The sequence below is a fragment of the Plectropomus leopardus genome, chromosome 10 (genome assembly GCF_008729295.1).
Source record: "Plectropomus leopardus isolate mb chromosome 10, YSFRI_Pleo_2.0, whole genome shotgun sequence".
Classification (NCBI taxonomy): Eukaryota; Metazoa; Chordata; class Actinopteri; order Perciformes; family Serranidae; genus Plectropomus; species Plectropomus leopardus.
This window is the reverse complement of record NC_056472.1, coordinates 22478952-22498770: the sequence shown is the minus strand read 5'-3', so window position 1 is coordinate 22498770 and position 19819 is coordinate 22478952. Positions and strand designations below refer to the sequence as shown.

Genomic DNA, 19819 nt, shown 5'->3' with positions numbered 1-19819 from the left:
AGAGGCTCGATAGACTCTCAGTCGCTGTTTTTGTCTCCACAGGAGCAGTAGCACATCTAGCTCTAAAGGCAGTGGCGGTCCCAAAACATCTGAAGCTGTGCAGAGCAAAGAGAGTCTGTCGACAGAGAGTTCAGTGGCAGAGCAACGTGAGTCCTTCAACACTGTGAAAACGCTCAGACAGAATTTGAATGAAATTTGAATATTGACACCAGGCTGAAGAGATGTGTTAAAAGTTTCAAACCTGTTTCTCCTCTAACACCCTCCATCACTCATGACTGCAGTCAGAACATGTGCTTTGTTGCCAGTGGTGAATTCTAACTAAATATATTGACCCAAGTACTCTTCCTAAGTACAAATTTGAGGTATTTGTACTTTACTGTAGTGTTTCTATTTCCATTATACTATCTACTTTAGTTACTACTTTTAAGATGATATTTTTCATTCCTCTCCATCCGCAGGAGAGAAATGCTGCAAACACATGATGATCTTACAGAATTTGATGCACTGCTGTGAATTAAACTGCCCAGCACTGTACAGAGGAGTAAAAATCAGCGCAACCGACCTAAATTTTGGAAAAATTTGAACAGTAGGGGAAATTTAACCCTGTCTGTTCTGTGCCATAAATTGCTTTCCAGAAAAAAAGAAAATAAGCACAACTTTAAACATCTACACTTTACTATTGTAAAAAGTACACAAATAAACAGGCAGTACAAAAATAAACAAATGAAATTGTTCCTCGTATGAAAGGACAGATATAAAAAGGAACTTCTGCAAAGAAACATGTTGGAGAAGACACTAATACATATATTCAAAGAAAACACACACACTAATTACTCTTTTACGTTAATGTTTTGAGCATACAAAAATAAAAATGTCTTTATGTATTTTCCTGCAGCTCCCTCTGTGTCCTCGGGGCAACAGAGTGTCCCGTCCGCCTCCACAGAGCCGCCGCCGTGTGGCCCCTCCTGCTCTGGTGGCCCCGGCAGCTCGGCAGCTCAGACCCCAGCGGCAGGCTCCTCTCAGGGGGACACTGTGACTTCTCCACCAGTGGACAGGAGTCAACCGGAGGGTAAGGAGGACACGTCAGGAGGCTGCAGGAGAGCGGAGCCCAGAGCGGAGGAGGGAGAGGAGGGCCAGAGTCAGCCTGCACGGAGCCACCAGGACTCTGACGACAGCGACGATGATCCAATTCTGATCCCGTCAACAAGGTTCAGAGGTCAAGGACAGAGGTACGTCGCTCACTACAAACAAAAACACCCTCGTGTATCTGAATGCAGGTTTTTGTCTCATTTCTCTTGTTAAATATCATTTTTTAAATGGCGGGTGTGTGGGGGCATCAGATGTTTTGTGATTCCTCCCCATTGACTGTTTGACTACAAATATAGATTTAATTCCAGAGGGTCCGCAGTAGGAGATAGGATGATCAGGTAAAGTGTTTGCACTAAAAGCATCTAACCTGCCAAGTGTGTGACTTGCAGCAGAGCATTAAAACTCAACAGCACATCTTGGTGAAGATATCAGGGTTTTGTTTGGTGTTACTCACAAAAAACTAATAAACACACAGCTAACTGTAGAGGTGCGCTACATCCACACTAATACGGTTCAATACGCGTAACTTATGCTAGCAAGCTTTCACACTCCTCCATTGTTTCAGGGCTGCGTTTTAGTCTGGACATGAAACTGAGACGTTTTAAAAAGATGACATTGACACCTACATTTGCTTCCTGATTGGGTCTTATTAGTTGTGAGGTGTAAGGGCAAAAGATTATAGCAAAGTTTACATACCTTTTGTGATTTTATCCTTCTTGTTTAGATTACATTCCTCCTTTCCTACTGCCTTGACCTCCTCTGGTCTGATATGTTGCTGTATTAACTTTGCAGCGATTACCAAACTGTTTTCTGCGTCCTTAACTGTCGGAAAAGCAAATTGGCTTGATTTTTGTCAAAAACATCAGAGGGAGTTACGAGCAAATTACCGGAAATTTAGCAAAAAAGAAAAAATATATAAATATAGAGATAAAATACTTACTATTGTTAGAAACCTCTGATAATGGCGCTACCCCTCTCTCTTTTCAAAAGCTAATTTTCAGGTCATTTTCTTGTCACATGTTTCAAAATTCTTGAAATTTGTGTGTAATCTCTTGCCAAGTTGCTGATTTACTTTTGAAAAGAAATTAAATTAATTTTCTCAAAGGTTTAGATATATGTGAAAGGCGTCTGAACAAAGCACAAGAAAACAGGTGTGGTTCCAGGTTACAAAGGGTTAAATGCCTAACTCTCATGTGTTATGGTACATGGCCACGGTGGCGTTGCTGCGTCCCAGCATTGGATGCTTGATGGGCGTGCCAACCATGTCTGCCTCCAGATTTAAAACCAGACAGGTTGCCCATTTGGAAACTTTGTCTTTAATTATGAAAACAGTTCACTGAAATGTGTTTTTGAAAATATTTGAATCCAGAGATACGTCATGCAGCTGCTAAATCTGTCTTTATTTGGCAACAGTCAGCTTAGTTTTTGGGGAGGTTCCAGAGTGCGCAAGTCACACTGGACACCCCTGATTTACATAAATAAGCCTCAATTGAAAAAACATGCTGCAGTGAAGATGACTTTTAGGAACAGTTCCACCTCGTCATTGGTCCAAGCAAAGAAATTTCTGGTTCTTACTTTTCGCAGTCTCTGTCGTATTTTCTGTGACTAAGCAAACCAGTGGCACAGTAGACAATCTGCTTCCTGTTTATATCGCCACCTGCATGCCGAGCGTTTGTAAATGCTCATGTGATCTGTGAGTCATTCTGAGACGGTGCAAAAACGAAGCGCATTTTGGTTTGAGAATGAAAACGCGTTAGTGTGGATGAGGCCTCAGAGTGACGTGCATGTGAGTACTGACCTTCACAGATGGTGTGAGCAGCAGCATAACAGCAACAAGACGAATGGACAAAGAATGTGTGCATGATGGGAATGAGCTGAACAGATATAAAGCTCTGATTTCCTCAGCTGGATCAGTTTTCAACTAGTTTAGTACACAAACCCGTGTGGATTTAATGTACCGGTGTCACGTAGGAAATGGCTTTGCACAATAATATTGAGGGCTTCATTCAGGTATTATGTGTTTTGCCTTAAAAGTGGCTGCTTTCTAGCTGTTATTTGGTTGAAATATTTAAGCACAAACTTCACTCAAAAAATTCAAGCATGGGGTTCATGAGCATCAGACGGCATGGGCTTGTGTGGCTTTTCTTAGTGTGTGTGTGTGTGTGTGTGTGTGTGTGTGTGCACTGTGCATAATCGCACGCTGATTTTGTGTGTTTCACAGACGTTCCGCAGCCGCTCGTATCCAGGAGCTGTTTCGCAGGAGGAAAGAGCGAAGAGAAATGGAGGAGAGTGAGACGCAGAATATCAGGAGACCCTCAGTCAAGATGGTCTACAAAGGCCACCGCAACTCCAGGACAATGGTTCGTACGTCGTGTTAGTTATTTGCGCTCTTTCTGATAGTTGGGTGAGAAAACAATGCAGATATTACTTTGGGTGTATTGTCTTTTGTTGTATTTATCATAATATTTGAGTAACTTTTGGCTTGATTCCTTTTAATTGTATGCAACTCACTTTGTAACTTTTAAAAAGCAATTATTATTACTTTTTTAAGGCAGCGTCATCCAGTGACAATAAAACCACACTCTTTAAAGTTTTTTTATTTATACACTAACACAAACACTGACCGTGCATATTAAGCTAACTCACCGTGATTGTTCCATCAACAGATCTGGATGCAACAGTGTGTTTTGCAGGAAAAGAACAGTTTAGCCCTGCCTTTGTGCAGAACATCAGGGCCTTTTTTGTTTCTAAACTAATAAGTTTGCGTGGAAAAATGTGAGACATTTTCCGCCACTTGACTGTAATAGTTTAAGGTGGTTTTGTTTATTTGTCCAGATAAAGGAGTCCTGTTTCTGGGGCAACAACTTTGTGATGAGCGGCTCAGACTGCGGCCACATCTTCATCTGGGACAGGCACACTGCAGAGCACCTCATGCTGCTGGAGGCCGACAACCATGTGGTCAACTGCCTGCAGCCGCACCCCTACGACCCCAGTGAGCCTCCGCCTCCGCCTTCAGTCCGCTGCTCAGATGATCCTCTGCTCCAGGATGATCTGATGGTGTTAGTTGTATGTCAACATTTATTTTCTGGTCTGTTTCAGTTCTGGCTTCTTCAGGGATAGACTACGATATCAAGATTTGGTCACCACTGGAACAGTCGCCATCTTTCAACAGAGTCCTCGCCAATGAGGTATTTCCACTGAGAAATCAGTGAGATCACTGAATCTCTTCACGGGTTTATTTAAGTGTGCAGCAAAAAAATTTGCCCAGCTCATTAAGTGTAATAACCAGTTACACAAATCAGTGTAACTGATTTTGACTGACAGATCTTCATGAAGGAAGTAGTCATTTAGAGTGATGTGCTTTTTAACTGAAGTATACTCTGACATTTTAAGAATTCTTTATGACATACTATACTGTGAGTTCATCATGACCTACAATACTATTAATTTCAAGCCCGTTTTTGTAACATAATATACTATGACTTTTTAAGACTTTTTCATGACATAAAATATTAACATACTAGACTGTCAGTTTTTATACACATTTTATGACATACTGTTCTCTGAATCTTTATGCCATGTTAGCATGGTGTAGTATGACTTTTTTATAACCAACTACACTGTGACTTTTTTATGATGTACAATACTATGACATTTTTTTGTTACTTCTATGACCTTTTTTCATGATCTTAGATGACATACTACGACATACCATTTTTGGATAATTTCTAATGGTATGTGATAAAATTACTGTTTTATACTATGACCTTTTTCATTATTTTTGACGCAATTCTATGCTATGATTATTTCTGATGACTTTTGACGAATACTATGCTCTGACTTTTAGTTGTGATTTTTGGCAACATACTATACTTTTTTTTTTTTAAATATGTTTTTATTTTTGAATATATGCTATGCTGTGGCTTTTACGCATTATTTTTGATGACTACATAAGATAGGACGTTTTCGAAAATAAATCATGATAAAGCATGTTGTCATGCTATAGATGGTTGGCAAAATGATCCAAAATGTCAAACTGAACTGTGCCATCAAAAATTATGAAAAAAATTCTTACTATGAATACTTAAAATCATTTGAAATGTATACTATATAGGATGTCAAAAACTTTTTTCATGATCTCAAAAATAGTGAAATACAGTCATAATATATTATGTTGTCAGAAATTTTTAAAAAATCAGTATTGTATGTTGTTAAAAATAATCAAAACAAGGCATAGTATAGGATACAATCAAAGCCAGAATGTAATAAAAAATCATGATAAAAGTTATCGTGTTAGAATGCTGTCAGAAATCATAAAAATTAGTTCTAGTATTGCATGTAAAAAACTGTAAATAAAAATAAAATTTCCACAAAAACATTGTGGAAAAGTAGTATAGTCAGTCATCAAAAATCACGAGAAAAACTCAGATAGTATAGAATGTCCTCAAAAATGAGGGGAAAAAGTCATAGTATAGGATGTCAAAAATCCTGTAAAAACCATATTAAATTGTCAAAACTTGTCAACTCGTCAAAATCGTCAACAAATGTCATAGTACACCATGTTGTCAAAAATCACGAAAAAAAGTCATACAATGGCATGTCATCATAAAATCACGAAAAAATGTTACAGCATGTCGTAAAAAAAACATGAAAAAAGGTTGTAGTAGAGCATATGGTTGAAAAAACATCATACTATAGCATGTTGAAAACACCACGGTAAATGTGCTATAGTGTGATGTTTTTGGACATTTCTTTGACATTCCAGCTATATTATATGGTTCTTAGCATTTTTTCGACATGCCATATTAGGGGGTTTTTGGTCGTTTTTGCAACATCCTATGCTAACGCTTATCTCTGCACTCTATTTAATGTGGTTTTCAGCTGTTTTTGGGGCATGCCATATTTTCACATTTTTGCCATACTATAGCCTTGCTTTTTTTGTCATTTTTTTCGACATACTGAACTTTGGTGTTTTTCACTATTTTTACAGCTTTCTATGCTATGGCATGTTTCGGAGGGGTATTTTATGTGGTTTAAAGTTATTTTTTTCTATTTTTGGGACAGGTCATATTTTGACATTTTTGCCTTTTTGCCTTGCTTTTTTGTAATTTTTTCGACATAATAAATTTTGGTGTTTTTAGCCTTTTATTGCAACTTTCTATGCTATGGCGTGTTTCGGAAGGTTATTTAATGTGGTTTGAAGTGGTTTTTAGCTGTTATTGGGACATGTCATATTTTGACATTTTTGCCATACTATAGCCTTGCTTTTTTTTGTCATTTTTTCAACGTACTAAATTATGATGTTTTTGACTATTTTTACAGCTTTCTATGCCATGGCATGTTTCGGACAGGTATTTTTATGTGGTTTAAAGTTGTTTTTAGCTGTTTTTGGGACAGGTCATATTTTGACTTTTTTTGCCATACTATAGCCTTGCATTTTTTTTTCATTTTTTCGACATACTACTGAAATTTGGTGTTTTTAGCCTTTTTTGCAACTTTTCTATGCTATGGCATGTGTTTCGAGAGGGGTATTTTATGTGGTTTAAAGTTGTTTTTAGCTGTTTTTGGGACAGGTCATATTTTGACATTTTTGCCATACTATAGCCTTGCTTTTTTTTTTGGCCTTTTTTTCGACATACTGAATTTTGGTGTTTTTAGCCTTTTTTGCAACTTTCTATGCTATGGCGTGTTTCGGAAGGGGTTATTTAATGTGGTTTTAAAGTGTTTTTAGCTGTTTTTGGGACAGGTCATATTTTGACATTTTTGCCATACTATAGCCTTGCTTTTTTTTGTCATTTTTTCGACATACTGAATTTTGGTGTTTTTAGCCTTTTTTTTTGCAACTTTCTATGCTATGGCGTGTTTCGGAAGGTTATTTAATGTGGTTTAAGTTGTTTTTAGCTGTTTTTGGGACAGGTCATATTTTGACATTTTTGCCATACTATAGCCTTGCTTTTTTTTTGTCATTTTTTCGACATACTAAATTTTGTTTTTTGCCTTTTTTTTGCAACTTTCTATGCTATGGCGTGTTTCGCAGGGGTATTTTATGTGGTTTAAAGTTGTTTTTAGCTGTTTTTGGGACAGGTCATATTTTGACATTTTTGCCATACTATAGCCTTGCTTTTTTTTTTTGTCATTTTTTTCGACATACTGAATTTTGGTGTTTTTGCCTTTTTTGCAACTTCTATGCTATGGCGTGTTTCGGAAGGGGTATTTAATGTGGTTTAAGTGGTTTTTTAGCTGTTTTTGGGACAGGTCATATTTTGACATTTTTGCCATACTATAGCCTTGCTTTTTTTTTTGTCATTTTTTCGACATACTGAATTTTGGTGTTTTTGCCTTTTTTTGCAACTTTCTATGCTATGGCGTGTTTCGCAGCACCGTATTTTATGTGGTTTAAAGTTGTTTTTAGCTGTTTTTGGGACAGGTCATATTTTGACATTTTTGCCATACTATAGCCTTGCTTTTTTTTTGTCATTTTTTCGACATACTAAATTTTGGTGTTTTTAGCCTTTTTTTTGCAACTTTCTATGCTATGGCGTGTTTCGCAGCACCGTTTTTACTGTGGTTTAAAGTTGTTTTTAGCTGTTTTTGGGACACAGGTCATATTTTGACATTTTTGCCATACTATAGCCTTGCTTTTTTTTTGGCCATTTTTTTCGACATACTGAATTTTGGTGTTTTTAGCCTTTTTTGCAACTTCTATGCTATGGCGTGTTTCGGAAGGTTATTTAATGTGGTTTGAAGTTGTTTTTAGCTGTTTTTGGGACAGGTCATATTTTGACATTTTTGCCATACTATAGCCTTGCTTTTTTTTTGTCATTTTTTCAACATACTAAATTTAGGTGTTTTTAGCCTTTTTTTGCAACTTTCTATGCTATGGCGTGTTTCGGAGGGGTATTTTATGTGGTTTAAAGTTGTTTTTAGCTGTTTTTGGGACAGGTCATATTTTGACATTTTTGCCATACTATAGCCTTGCTTTTTTTTTGTCATTTTTTTTTTTCGACATACTGAATTTTGGTGTTTTTTTAGACTTTTTTGCAACTTTCTATGCTATGGCGTGTTTCGGAAGGTTATTTAATGTGGTTTAAAGTGGTTTTTAGCTGTTTTTGGGACAGGTCATATTTTGACATTTTTGCCATACTATAGCCTTGCTTTTTTTTTGTCATTTTTTTCGACATACTGAATTTTGGTGTTTTGGCCTATTTTTTTGCAACTTTCTATGCTATGGCGTGTTTCGGAAGGGTTTTTACTGTGGCAAAGTTTTTTTTAGGACTGTTTTTGTGAATGTTTTTTTGACATTTTTGCCATACTATAGCCTTGCTTTTTTTTTTTTGGGAAATGTCATATTATGATTGGTTTTTGTTCCCGGCCTATGTTGAACTGAAGACAACACCAAGCACTTTCCAGTTCTTCCACTTTTTTTTTAGCAAAAACAGTTTACAAAGTTTTTTGAAAAGGTAAAATTTTAAGTTTAATACTTTTTGTGAGCAACCAACTTTCTACAACACAAAAACACATGCTTGGTTTTAAACTTTTAACTTTAAAACAGAAAGTTAAACTGTTTTTGACAGGTCTCATATTTTGAATTTTTGCCATACTATAGCCTTGCTGTTTTTTTGTCATTTTTTCGACATCAATTTTGGTGTTGATCAAGCACAAAATTGCAACTTTCTATGCTATGGCTGTTTTCGCAGATATTTACATGTGGTTTCAATCTGTTTTTAGCTGTTTTTGGGACATGTCATATTTTGACATTTTTGCCATAACATAGCCTTGCTTTTTTTTTGGATTCCTTGCTCGACATAAAAAGTGTTTTTGAAGCTTTTTTTGCAACAGCTATGCTATGGCCCTTTCGGAACACCCAATTTTATCGCAAGTTGTTTTTTTTACTGTTTTTGGGACATCACACCATTCAGGATGAGGACACGGGGACACACAGGCACACACAGGCACATTTTTTGGGCACACAAACAGGCACATGGCGTTGGTGTTTTTGGCACACACACAGAGGGTATTTTATGAGAGAGAACACAACCATAGAGGAAACACCAAGATTTTTGGGACATGTCATATTTTGACATTTTTGCCATACTATAGCCTTGCTTTTTTTGTTCATTTTTTCAGACATACCATAATTTTGGTGTTTTGGGCCTTTTTTTGCAACTTTCTATGCTATGGCGTGTTTCGCAGGGGTATTTTATGTGGTTTAAAGTTTTTTTAGCTGTTTTTGGGACATGTCATATTTTGACATTTTTGCCATACTATAGCCTTGCTTTTTTTTGTCATTTTTTCGACATACTGAATTTTGTTGTTTTTGACTATTTTTACAACTTTCTATGCTATGGCGTGTTTCGCGCAGGGGTATTTTATGTGGTTTAAAGTTGTTTTTAGCTGTTTTTGGGACATGTCATATTTTGACATTTTTGCCATACTATAGCCTTGCTTTTTTTTGTCATTTTTTCGACATACTGAATTTTGGTGTTTTTTTGACTATTTTGCAACTTTCTATGCTATGGCGTGTTTCGCAGGGGTATTTATGTGGTTTAAAGTTGTTTTTAACTGTTTTTGGGACATGTCATATTTTGACATTTTGCCATACTATAGCCTTGCTTTTTTTGTCATTTTTTCGACATACTGAATTTTGGTGTGTTTTTGCTATTTTGCAACTTTCTATGCTATGGCGTGTTTCACAGGGGTATTTTACTGTGGTTTAAAGTTGTTTTTAACTGTTTTTGGGACATGTCATATTTTGACATTTTTGCCATACTATAGCCTTGCTTTTTTTGTCATTTTTTCGACATACTGAATTTTGGTGTTTTTTGACTATTTTTTGCAACTTTCTATGCTATGGCGTGTTTCGCAGGGGTATTTACTGTGGTTTAAAGTTGTTTTTAACTGTTTTTGGGACATGTCATATTTTGACATTTTTGCCATACTATAGCCTTGCTTTTTTTTTGCTTTTTTTTTTTTTCATTTTTTTCATACTACTGAATTTTTGTGTTTTTTAGCCTTTTTTGCAACTTTCTATGCTATGGCGTGTTTCGCAGGGGTATTTTATGTGGTTTAAAGTTGTTTTTAGCTGTTTTTGGGACATGTCATATTTTGACATTTTTGCCATACTATAGCCTTGCTTTTTTTTTGTCATTTTTTCGACATACTGAATTTTTGGTGTTTTTGACTATTTTGCAACTTTCTATGCTATGGCGTGTTTTCGCAGGGGTATTTTATGTGGTTTAAAGTTGTTTTTAGCTGTTTTTGGGACATGTCATATTTTGACATTTTTGCCATACTATAGCCTTGCTTTTTTTTGTCATTTTTTTTTTCGACATACTGAATTTTGGTGTTTTTTAGCCTTTTTTTGCAACTTTCTATGCTATGGCGTGTTTCGGAAGGGTATTTAATGTGGTTTAAAGTTGTTTTTTTAGCTGTTTTTGGGACAGGTCATATTTTGACATTTTTGCCATACTATAGCCTTGCTTTTTTTTTTGTCATTTTTTTTTCGACATACTGAATTTTGGTGTTTTTTGACTTTTTTTGCAACTTTCTATGCTATGGCGTGTTTCGCAGGGGTATTTTATGTGGTTTAAAGTTGTTTTTTTAGCTGTTTTTTGGGACATGTCATATTTTTGACATTTTTGCCATACTATAGCCTTGCTTTTTTTGTCATTTTTTCGACATACTGAATTTTGGTGTTTTTAGCCTTTTTTTTGCAACTTTCTATGCTATGGCGTGTTTCGCAGCACTATTTATGTGGTTTAAAGTTGTTTTTAGCTGTTTTTGGGACAGGTCATATTTTGACATTTTTGCCATACTATAGCCTTGCTTTTTTTTCATTTTTTTCAACATACTGAATTTTGGTGTTTTTGTGACTATTTTGCAACTTTCTATGCTATGGCGTGTTTTTCACAGGGGTATTTTATGTGGTTTAAAGTTGTTTTTAGCTGTTTTTGGGACATGTCATATTTTGACATTTTTGCCATACTATAGCCTTGCTTTTTTTTTTTTTTTCATTTTTTCGACATACTGAATTGGTGTTTTTGACTATTTTTTGCAACTTTCTATGCTATGGCGTGTTTCGCGAGGGTATTTTATGTGGTTTAAAGTTGTTTTTAGCTGTTTTTGGGACATGTCATATATTTTGACATTTTTGCCATACTATAGCCTTGCTTTTTTTTTGTCATTTTTTCGACATACCAATTTTGGTGTTTTTAGCCTTTTTTTTGCAACTTTCTATGCTATGGCGTGTTTCGGAGGGGTATTTTATATGGTTTTAAAGTTGTTTTTAGCTGTTTTTGGGACATGTCATATTTTGACATTTTTGCCATACTATAGCCTTGCTTTTTTTGTCATTTTTTTTCGACATACTAAATTTTGGTGTTTTTGCCTTTTTTTGCAACTTTCAATATGCTATGGCGTGTTTCGGAGGGGTATTTTATGTGGTTTAAAGTTGTTTTTAGCTGTTTTTGGGACATGTCATATTTTGACATTTTTGCCATACTATAGCCTTGCTTTTTTTTTGTCATTTTTTCGACATACTAAATTTTGTGTTTTTTGCCTTTTTTTGCAACTTTCTATGCTATGGCGTGTTTCGCAGGGGTATTTGATGTGGTTTAAAGTTGTTTTTAGCTGTTTTTTGGGACAGGTCATATTTTGACATTTTTGCCATACTATAGCCTTGCTTTTTTTTGTCATTTTTTCGACATACCGAGATTTTGGTGTTTTTGACTATTTTTTGCAACTTTCTATGCTATGGCGTGTTTCGCAGGGGTATTTTATGTGGTTTAAAGTTGTTTTTAGCTGTTTTTGGGACATGTCATATTTTGACATTTTTGCCATACTATAGCCTTGCTTTTTTTTTGGTCATTTTTTTGACATACTGAATTTTGGTGTTTTTAGCCTTTTTTTTTCAACTTTCTATGCTATGGCGTGTTTCGGAAGGTTATTTAATGTGGTTTAAAGTGGTTTTTAGCTGTTTTTGGGACAGGTCATATTTTGACATTTTTGCCATACTATAGCCTTGCTTTTTTTTTTTTTTTTTCGACATACTGAATTTTGGTGTTTTTGACTATTTTTTGCAACTTTCTATGCTATGGCGTGTTTCGCAGGGGTATTTTATGTGGTTTAAAGTTGTTTTTAGCTGTTTTTGGGACATGTCATATTTTGACATTTTTGCCATACTATAGCCTTGCTTTTTTTTGTCATTTTTTTCGACATACTAAATTTTGGTGTTTTTAGCCTTTTTTTGCAACTTTCTATGCTATGGCGTGTTTCGGAGGGGTATTTAATGTGGTTTAAAGTGGTTTTTAGCTGTTTTTGGGACAGGTCATATTTTGACATTTTTGCCATACTATAGCCTTGCTTTTTTTTTTTTTGGCCATTTTTTCGACATACTAAATTTTTGTGTTTTTGAATTTTGCAACTTTCTATGCTATGGCGTGTTTCGCAGGGGTTTTTATGTGGTTTAAAGTTGTTTTTAGCTGTTTTTGGGACATGTCATATTTTGACATTTTTGCCATACTATAGCCTTGCTTTTTTTTGTCATTTTTTCGACATACCAATTTTGGTGTTTTTAGCCTTTTTTGCAACTTTCTATGCTATGGCGTGTTTCGGAGGGGTATTTTATGTGTTTAAAGTTGTTTTTAGCTGTTTTTGGGACATGTCATATTTTGACATTTTTTGCCATACTATAGCCTTGCTTTTTTTTTTTGTCATTTTTTCGACATACTGAATTTTGGTGTTTTTTAGCCTTTTTTGCAACTTTCTATGCTATGGCGTGTTTCGGAAGGTTATTTAATGTGGTTTGAAGTGGTTTTTAGCTGTTTTTGGGACAGGTCATATTTTGACATTTTTGCCATACTATAGCCTTGCTTTTTTTTTTTTTGTCATTTTTTCGACATACTAATTTTGGTGTTTTTAGCCTTTTTTTTTTTGCAACTTTCTATGCTATGGCGTGTTTCGCAGGGGTATTTTATGTGGTTTAAAGTTGTTTTTAGCTGTTTTTGGGACAGGTCATATTTTGACATTTTTGCCATACTATAGCCTTGCTTTTTTTTTGTCATTTTTTCGACATACAGAATTTTGGTGTTTTTGACTATTTTTTTGCAACTTTCTATGCTATGGCGTGTTTCACAGGGGTATTTTATGTGGTTTAAAGTTGTTTTTAGCTGTTTTTTTGGGACATGTCATATTTTGACATTTTTGCCATACTATAGCCTTGCTTTTTTTGTTTGTCATTTTTTTCGACATACTGAATTTTGGTGTTTTTGACTATTTTTGCAACTTTCTATGCTATGGCGTGTTTTCGCAGGGTATTTTTATGTGGTTTAAAGTTGTTTTTAGCTGTTTTTTGGGACATGTCATATTTTGACATTTTTGCCATACTATAGCCTTGCTTTTTTTTTGTCATTTTTTCGACATACCAAATTTTGGTGTTTTTTTAGCCTTTTTTTTTTTGCAACTTTCTATGCTATGGCGTGTTTCGGAGGGGTATTTTATGTGGTTTAAAGTTGTTTTTAGCTGCTGTTTTTGGGACATGTCATATTTTGACATTTTTGCCATACTATAGCCTTGCTTTTTTTTGTCATTTTTTTCGACATACTAAATTTTGGTGTTTTTAGCCTTTTTTGCAACTTTCTCTATGCTATGGCGTGTTTCGGAGGGGTATTTTATGTGGTTTAAAGTTGTTTTTAGCTGTTTTTGGGACATGTCATATTTTGACATTTTTGCCATACTATAGCCTTGCTTTTTTTTTGTCATTTTTTCAACATACTAAATTTTGGTGTTTTTAGCCTTTTTTTTGCAACTTTCTATGCTATGGCGTGTTTCGCAGGGGTATTTTATGTGGTTTAAAGTTGTTTTTAGCTGTTTTTGGGACAGGTCATATTTTGACATTTTTGCCATACTATAGCCTTGCTTTTTTTTTGTCATTTTTTCGACATACAGATTTTTGGTGTTTTTGACTATTTTTTTGCAACTTTCTATGCTATGGCGTGTTTTGCAGGGGTATTTTATGTGTTTTAAAGTTGTTTTTAGCTGTTTTTGGGACATGTCATATTTTGACATTTTTGCCATACTATAGCCTTGCTTTTTTTTCATTTTTTTGACATACTAAATTTTTGTGTTTTTTTTTAGCCTTTTTTTGCAACTTTCTATGCTATGGCGTGTTTCGGAGGGAAGGTTTTTATGTGGTTTGAAGTGGTTTTTAGCTGTTTTTGGGACAGGTCATATTTTGACATTTTTGCCATACTATAGCCTTGCTTTTTTTTTTTTGCATTTTTTCGACATACTGAATTTTGGTGTTTTTGACTATTTTTTGCAAACTTTCTATGCTATGGCGTGTTTCGCAGAGGTATTTTATGTGGTTTAAAGTTGTTTTTAGCTGTTTTTTGGGACATGTCATATTTTGACATTTTTGCCATACTATAGCCTTGCTTTTTTTTGTCATTTTTTCGACATACCAAATTTTGGTGTTTTTTTTTAGCCTTTTTTTGCAACTTTCTATGCTATGGCGTGTTTCGGAGGGGTATTTTATGTGGTTTAAAGTTGTTTTTAGCTGTTTTTTGGGACATGTCATATTTTGACATTTTTGCCATACTATAGCCTTGCTTTTTTTTTTGTCATTTTTTTCGACATACTAATTTTGGTGTTTTTTAGCCTTTTTTTTTTTGCAACTTTCTATGCTATGGCGTGTTTCGGAAGGGGTATTTAATGTGGTTTGAAGTGGTTTTTAGCTGTTTTTGGGACATGTCATATTTTGACATTTTTGCCATACTATAGCCTTGCTTTTTTTTTGTCATTTTTTCAACATACTAAATTTTGGTGTTTTTTAGCCTTTTTTTTGCAACTTTCTATGCTATGGCGTGTTTCGCGCAGGGGTATTTTATGTGGTTTAAAGTTGTTTTTAGCTGTTTTTGGGACAGGTCATATTTTGACATTTTTGCCATACTATAGCCTTGCTTTTTTGTCATTTTTTCAACATACTGAATTTTGGTTGTTTTTGACTATTTTCAAACTTTCTATGCTATGGCGTGTTTCACAGGGGTATTTTATATGGTTTTAAAGTTGTTTTTAGCTGTTTTTGGGACATGTCATATTTTGACATTTTTGCCATACTATAGCCTTGCTTTTTTTTGTCATTTTTTCGACATACTGAGATTTTTGGTGTTTTTGACTATTTTTTTTCAACTTTCTATGCTATGGCGTGTTTTCGCAGGGTATTTTATGTTTTAAAGTTGTTTTTAGCTGTTTTTGGGACATGTCATATTTTGACATTTTTGCCATACTATAGCCTTGCTTTTTTTTTTGTCATTTTTTTCGACATACCAATTTGGTGTTTTTTTGCCTTTTTTTTTGCAACTTTTCTATGCTATGGCGTGTTTCGGAGGGGTATTTTATGTGGTTTAAAAAGTTTTTTTAGCTGTTTTTTGGGACATGTCATATTTTGACATTTTTGCCATACTATAGCCTTGCTTTTTTTTGTCATTTTTTCGACATACCAAATTTTGGTGTTTTTTTTAGCCTTTTTTGCAACTTTTATGCTATGGGCGTGTTTCGGAGGGGTATTTGATGTGGTTTAAAGTTGTTTTTTTTAGCTGTTTTTTTGGACATGTCATATTTTGACATTTTTGCCATACTATAGCCTTGCTTTTTTTTGTCATTTTTTCGACATACTAATTTTGGTTTTTTAGCTTTTTTTGCAACTTTCTATGCTATGGCGTGTTTCGGAAGGTTATTTTATGTGGTTTGAAGTGGTTTTTAGCTGTTTTTGGGACAGGTCATATTTTGACATTTTTGCCATACTATAGCCTTGCTTTTTTTTTTTGTCCATTTTTTTTCAACATACTAAATTTTTGTGTTTTTAGCCTTTTTTTTGCAACTTTCTATGCTATGGCGTGTTTCGCAGCACTGTTTTACTGTGGTTTAAAGTTGTTTTTAGCTGTTTTTGGGACAGGTCATTTTTTGACATTTTTGCCATACTATAGCCTTGCTTTTTTTTGTCATTTTTTTCGACATACTAATTTTGGTGTTTTTTAGCCTTTTTTTTTGCAACTTTCTGTGCTATGGCGTGTTTCGGAAGGTTATTTAATGTGGTTTGAAGTGGTTTTTAGCTGTTTTTGGGACATGTCATATTTTGACATTTTTGCCATACTATAGCCTTGCTTTTTTTTTGTCATTTTTTTCAACATACTAAATTTTGGTGTTTTTAGCCTTTTTTTTGCAACTTTCTATGCTATGGCGTGTTTCGCAGGGGTATTTGATGTGGTTTAAAGTTGTTTTTAGCTGTTTTTGGGACAGGTCATATTTTGACATTTTTGCCATACTATAGCCTTGCTTTTTTTTTTGTCATTTTTTTCGACATACTGAATTTTGGTGTTTTTAGCCTTGTTTTGCAACTTTCTATGCTATGGCGTGTTTCGGAGGGGTTATTTAATGTGGTTTGAAGTGGTTTTTAGCTGTTTTTGGGACAGGTCATATTTTTGACATTTTTGCCATACTATAGCCTTGCTTTTTTTTTGTCATTTTTTCACATACTAAATTTTGGTGTTTTTAGCCTTTTTTTTGCAACTTTCTATGCTATGGCGTGTTTCGCAGGGGTATTTTTGATGTGGTTTAAAGTTGTTTTTAGCTGTTTTTGGGACAGGTCATATTTTGACATTTTTGCCATACTATAGCCTTGCTTTTTTTTTTTGTCATTTTTTCGACATACTGAATTTTGGTGTTTTTGACTATTTTTGCAACTTTCTATGCTATGGCGTGTTTCGCAGGGGTATTTTATGTGGTTTAAAGTTGTTTTTAGCTGTTTTTGGGACATGTCATATTTTGACATTTTTGCCATACTATAGCCTTGCTTTTTTTTCATTTTTTTTCGACATACTGAATTTTGGTGTTTTTGACTATTTTTGCAACTTTCTATGCTATGGCGTGTTTTCGCAGGGGTATTTTTATGTGGTTTAAAGTTGTTTTTAGCTGTTTTTGGGACAGGTCATATTTTGACATTTTGCCATACTATAGCCTTGCTTTTTTTTTTGTCATTTTTTTCGACATACTGAATTTTTGTGTTTTTGACTATTTTTACAACTTTCTATGCTATGGCGTGTTTCGCAGGGGTATTTTATATCATTTAAAGTTGTTTTTAGCTGTTTTTGGGGACATGTCATATTTTGACATTTTTGCCATACTATAGCCTTGCTTTTTTTGTCGTTTTTTTTCGACATACTAAATTTTGGTGTTTTTAGCCTTTTTTTTTGCAACTTTCTATGCTATGGCGTGTTTCGAAAGGTTATTTAATGTGGTTTAAAGTTTATTTTTAGCTGTTTTTGGGACATGTCATATTTTGACATTTTGCCATACTATAGCCTTGCTTTTTTGTCATTTTTTCAACATACAGAATTTTGGTGTTTTTGACTATTTTTACAACTTTCTATGCTATGGCGTGTTTCGCAGGGGTATTTTATGTGGTTTAAAGTTGTTTTTAGCTGTTTTTTGGGACATGTCATATTTTGACATTTTTGCCATACTATAGCCTTGCTTTATCGGTCATTTTTTTGACATACTAAATTTTGGTGTTTTTAGCCTTTTTTTGCAACTTTCTATGCTATGGCGTGTTTCGGAAGGTTATTTAATGTGGTTTGAAGTGGTTTTTAGCTGTTTTTGGGACAGGTCATATTTTGACATTTTTGCCATACTATAGCCTTGCTTTTTTTTTCGTCATTTTTCGACATACTGATTTTTGGTGTTTTTGACTATTTTTACACTTTCTATGCTATGGCGTTTTTCGCAGGGTATTTTATGTGTTTAAAGTTGTTTTTAGCTGTTTTTGGGACATGTCATATTTTGACATTTTTGCCATACTATAGCCTTGCTTTTTTTTTTTGGCCTTTTTTTTCGACATACTGAATTTTGGTGTTTTTTTAGCCTTTTTTGCAACTCTCTATGCTATGGCGTGTTTCGGAAGGTTATTTAATGTGGTTTGAAGTGGTTTTTAGCTGTTTTTGGGACAGGTCATATTTTGACATTTTTGCCATACTATAGCCTTGCTTTTTTTTTGTAATTTTTTTCGACACATACTAAATTTTGGTGTTTTTAGCCTTTTTTGCAACTTTCTATGCTATGGCGTGTTTCGGAGGGGTATTTGATGTGGTTTAAAGTTGTTTTTAGCTGTTTTTGGGACAGGTCATATTTTGACATTTTTGCCATACTATAGCCTTGCTTTTTTGTCATTTTTTCGACATACTGAATTTTGTGTTTTTTTTTTTTTGATTTTTTACAACTTTCTATACTATGGCGTGTTTCGCAGGGGTATTTGATATGGTTTAAAATTGTTTTTAGCTGTTTTTGGGACATGTCATATTTTGACATTTTTGCCATACTATAGCCTTGCTTTTTTTTTGTCGTTTTTTTCGACATACTAAATTTTGGTGGTTTTAGCCTGTTTTTGCAACTTTCTATGCTATGGTGTGTTTCGGAAGGGGTATTTAACGTGGTTTAAAGTTTTTAGCTTTTTTTGGGACATGTCATATTTTGACTTTTTTTGCCATACTATAGCCTTGCTTTTTTTTGTCATTTTTTCAACATACAGAATTTTGGTGTTTTTGACTATTTTTACAACTTTCTATGCTATGGCGTGTTTCGCAGGGGTATTTTATATGGTTTTAAAGTTGTTTTTAGCTGTTTTTTGGGACATGTCATATTTTGACATTTTTGCCATACTATAGCCTTGCTTTTTTTTTGGTCATTTTTTTTTGACATACTAAATTTTGGTGTTTTTTTACCTTTTTTTGCAACTTTCTATGCTATGGCGTGTTTCGGAAGGTTATTTAATGTGGTTTGAAGTGGTTTTTAGCTGTTTTTGGGACAGGTCATATTTTGACATTTTTGCCATACTATAGCCTTGCTTTTTTTCGTCATTTTTTCGACATACTAAATTTGGTGTTTTTGCCTGTTTTTGCAACTTTCTATGCTATGGTGTGTTTCGGAAGTTTATTTAACGTGGTTTAAAGTTTTTTTAGCTGTTTTTGGGACATGTCATATTTTGACATTTTTGCCATACTATAGCCTTGCTTTTTTTCTGTCATTTTTTCAACATACAGATTTTGGTGTTTTTTTTTTTATTTTTTTACAACTTTCTATGCTATGGCGTGTTTCGCAGGGGTATTTGATGGTTTTTAAGTTGTTTTTAGCTGTTTTTTGGACAGGTCATATTTTGACATTTTTGCCATACTATAGCCTTGCTTTTTTTGTCATTTTTTCGACATACTAGAATTTTTGTTGTTTTTGATTATTTTTACAACTTTCTATGCTATGGCGTGTTTCGCAGGGGTATTTTATGTGGTTTAAATTGTTTTTAGCTGTTTTTGGGACATGTCATATTTTGACATTTTTGCCATACTATAGCCTTGCTTTTTTTTTGTCGTTTTTTCGACATACTAAATTTTGGTGGTTTTAGCCTTTTTTTTGCAACTTTCTATGCTATGGTGTGTTTCGAAAGGTTATTTAATGTGGTTTAAAGTTTATTTTTAGCTTTTTTTGGGACATGTCATATTTTGACATTTTTTGCCATACTATAGCCTTGCTTTTTTTTTGTCATTTTTTCAACATACAGATTTTTGGTGTTTTTTGACTATTTTTTTTCTATGCAACTTTCTATGCTATGGCGTGTTTCGCAGGGGTATTTTATATGGTTTAAAGTTGTTTTTAGCTGTTTTTTTTTTGGGACATGTCATATTTT

General features: G+C 34.2%; 1 protein-coding gene across 6 annotated transcripts in view; it reads left to right on the top strand.

Moving 5' to 3' along the window:
- Window positions 1-19819, top strand: part of dcaf6 (ddb1 and cul4 associated factor 6) — a 53029-nt gene that overhangs the window by 30209 nt on the left and 3001 nt on the right. For 4 of the 6 annotated variants that reach the window (XM_042494288.1, XM_042494286.1, XM_042494285.1 and 1 more), the window contains 6 exons: window positions 43-146; window positions 896-1229; window positions 1386-1427; window positions 3311-3449; window positions 3925-4081; window positions 4189-4277. In XM_042494288.1, the coding sequence (XP_042350222.1) occupies window positions 43-146; window positions 896-1229; window positions 1386-1427; window positions 3311-3449; window positions 3925-4081; window positions 4189-4277 (865 nt within the window). The remainder of the gene's footprint in view (window positions 1-42; window positions 147-895; window positions 1230-1385; window positions 1428-3310; window positions 3450-3924; window positions 4082-4188; window positions 4278-19819) is intronic. The other 2 variants (XM_042494283.1, XM_042494284.1) reach the window with 2 other exon arrangements.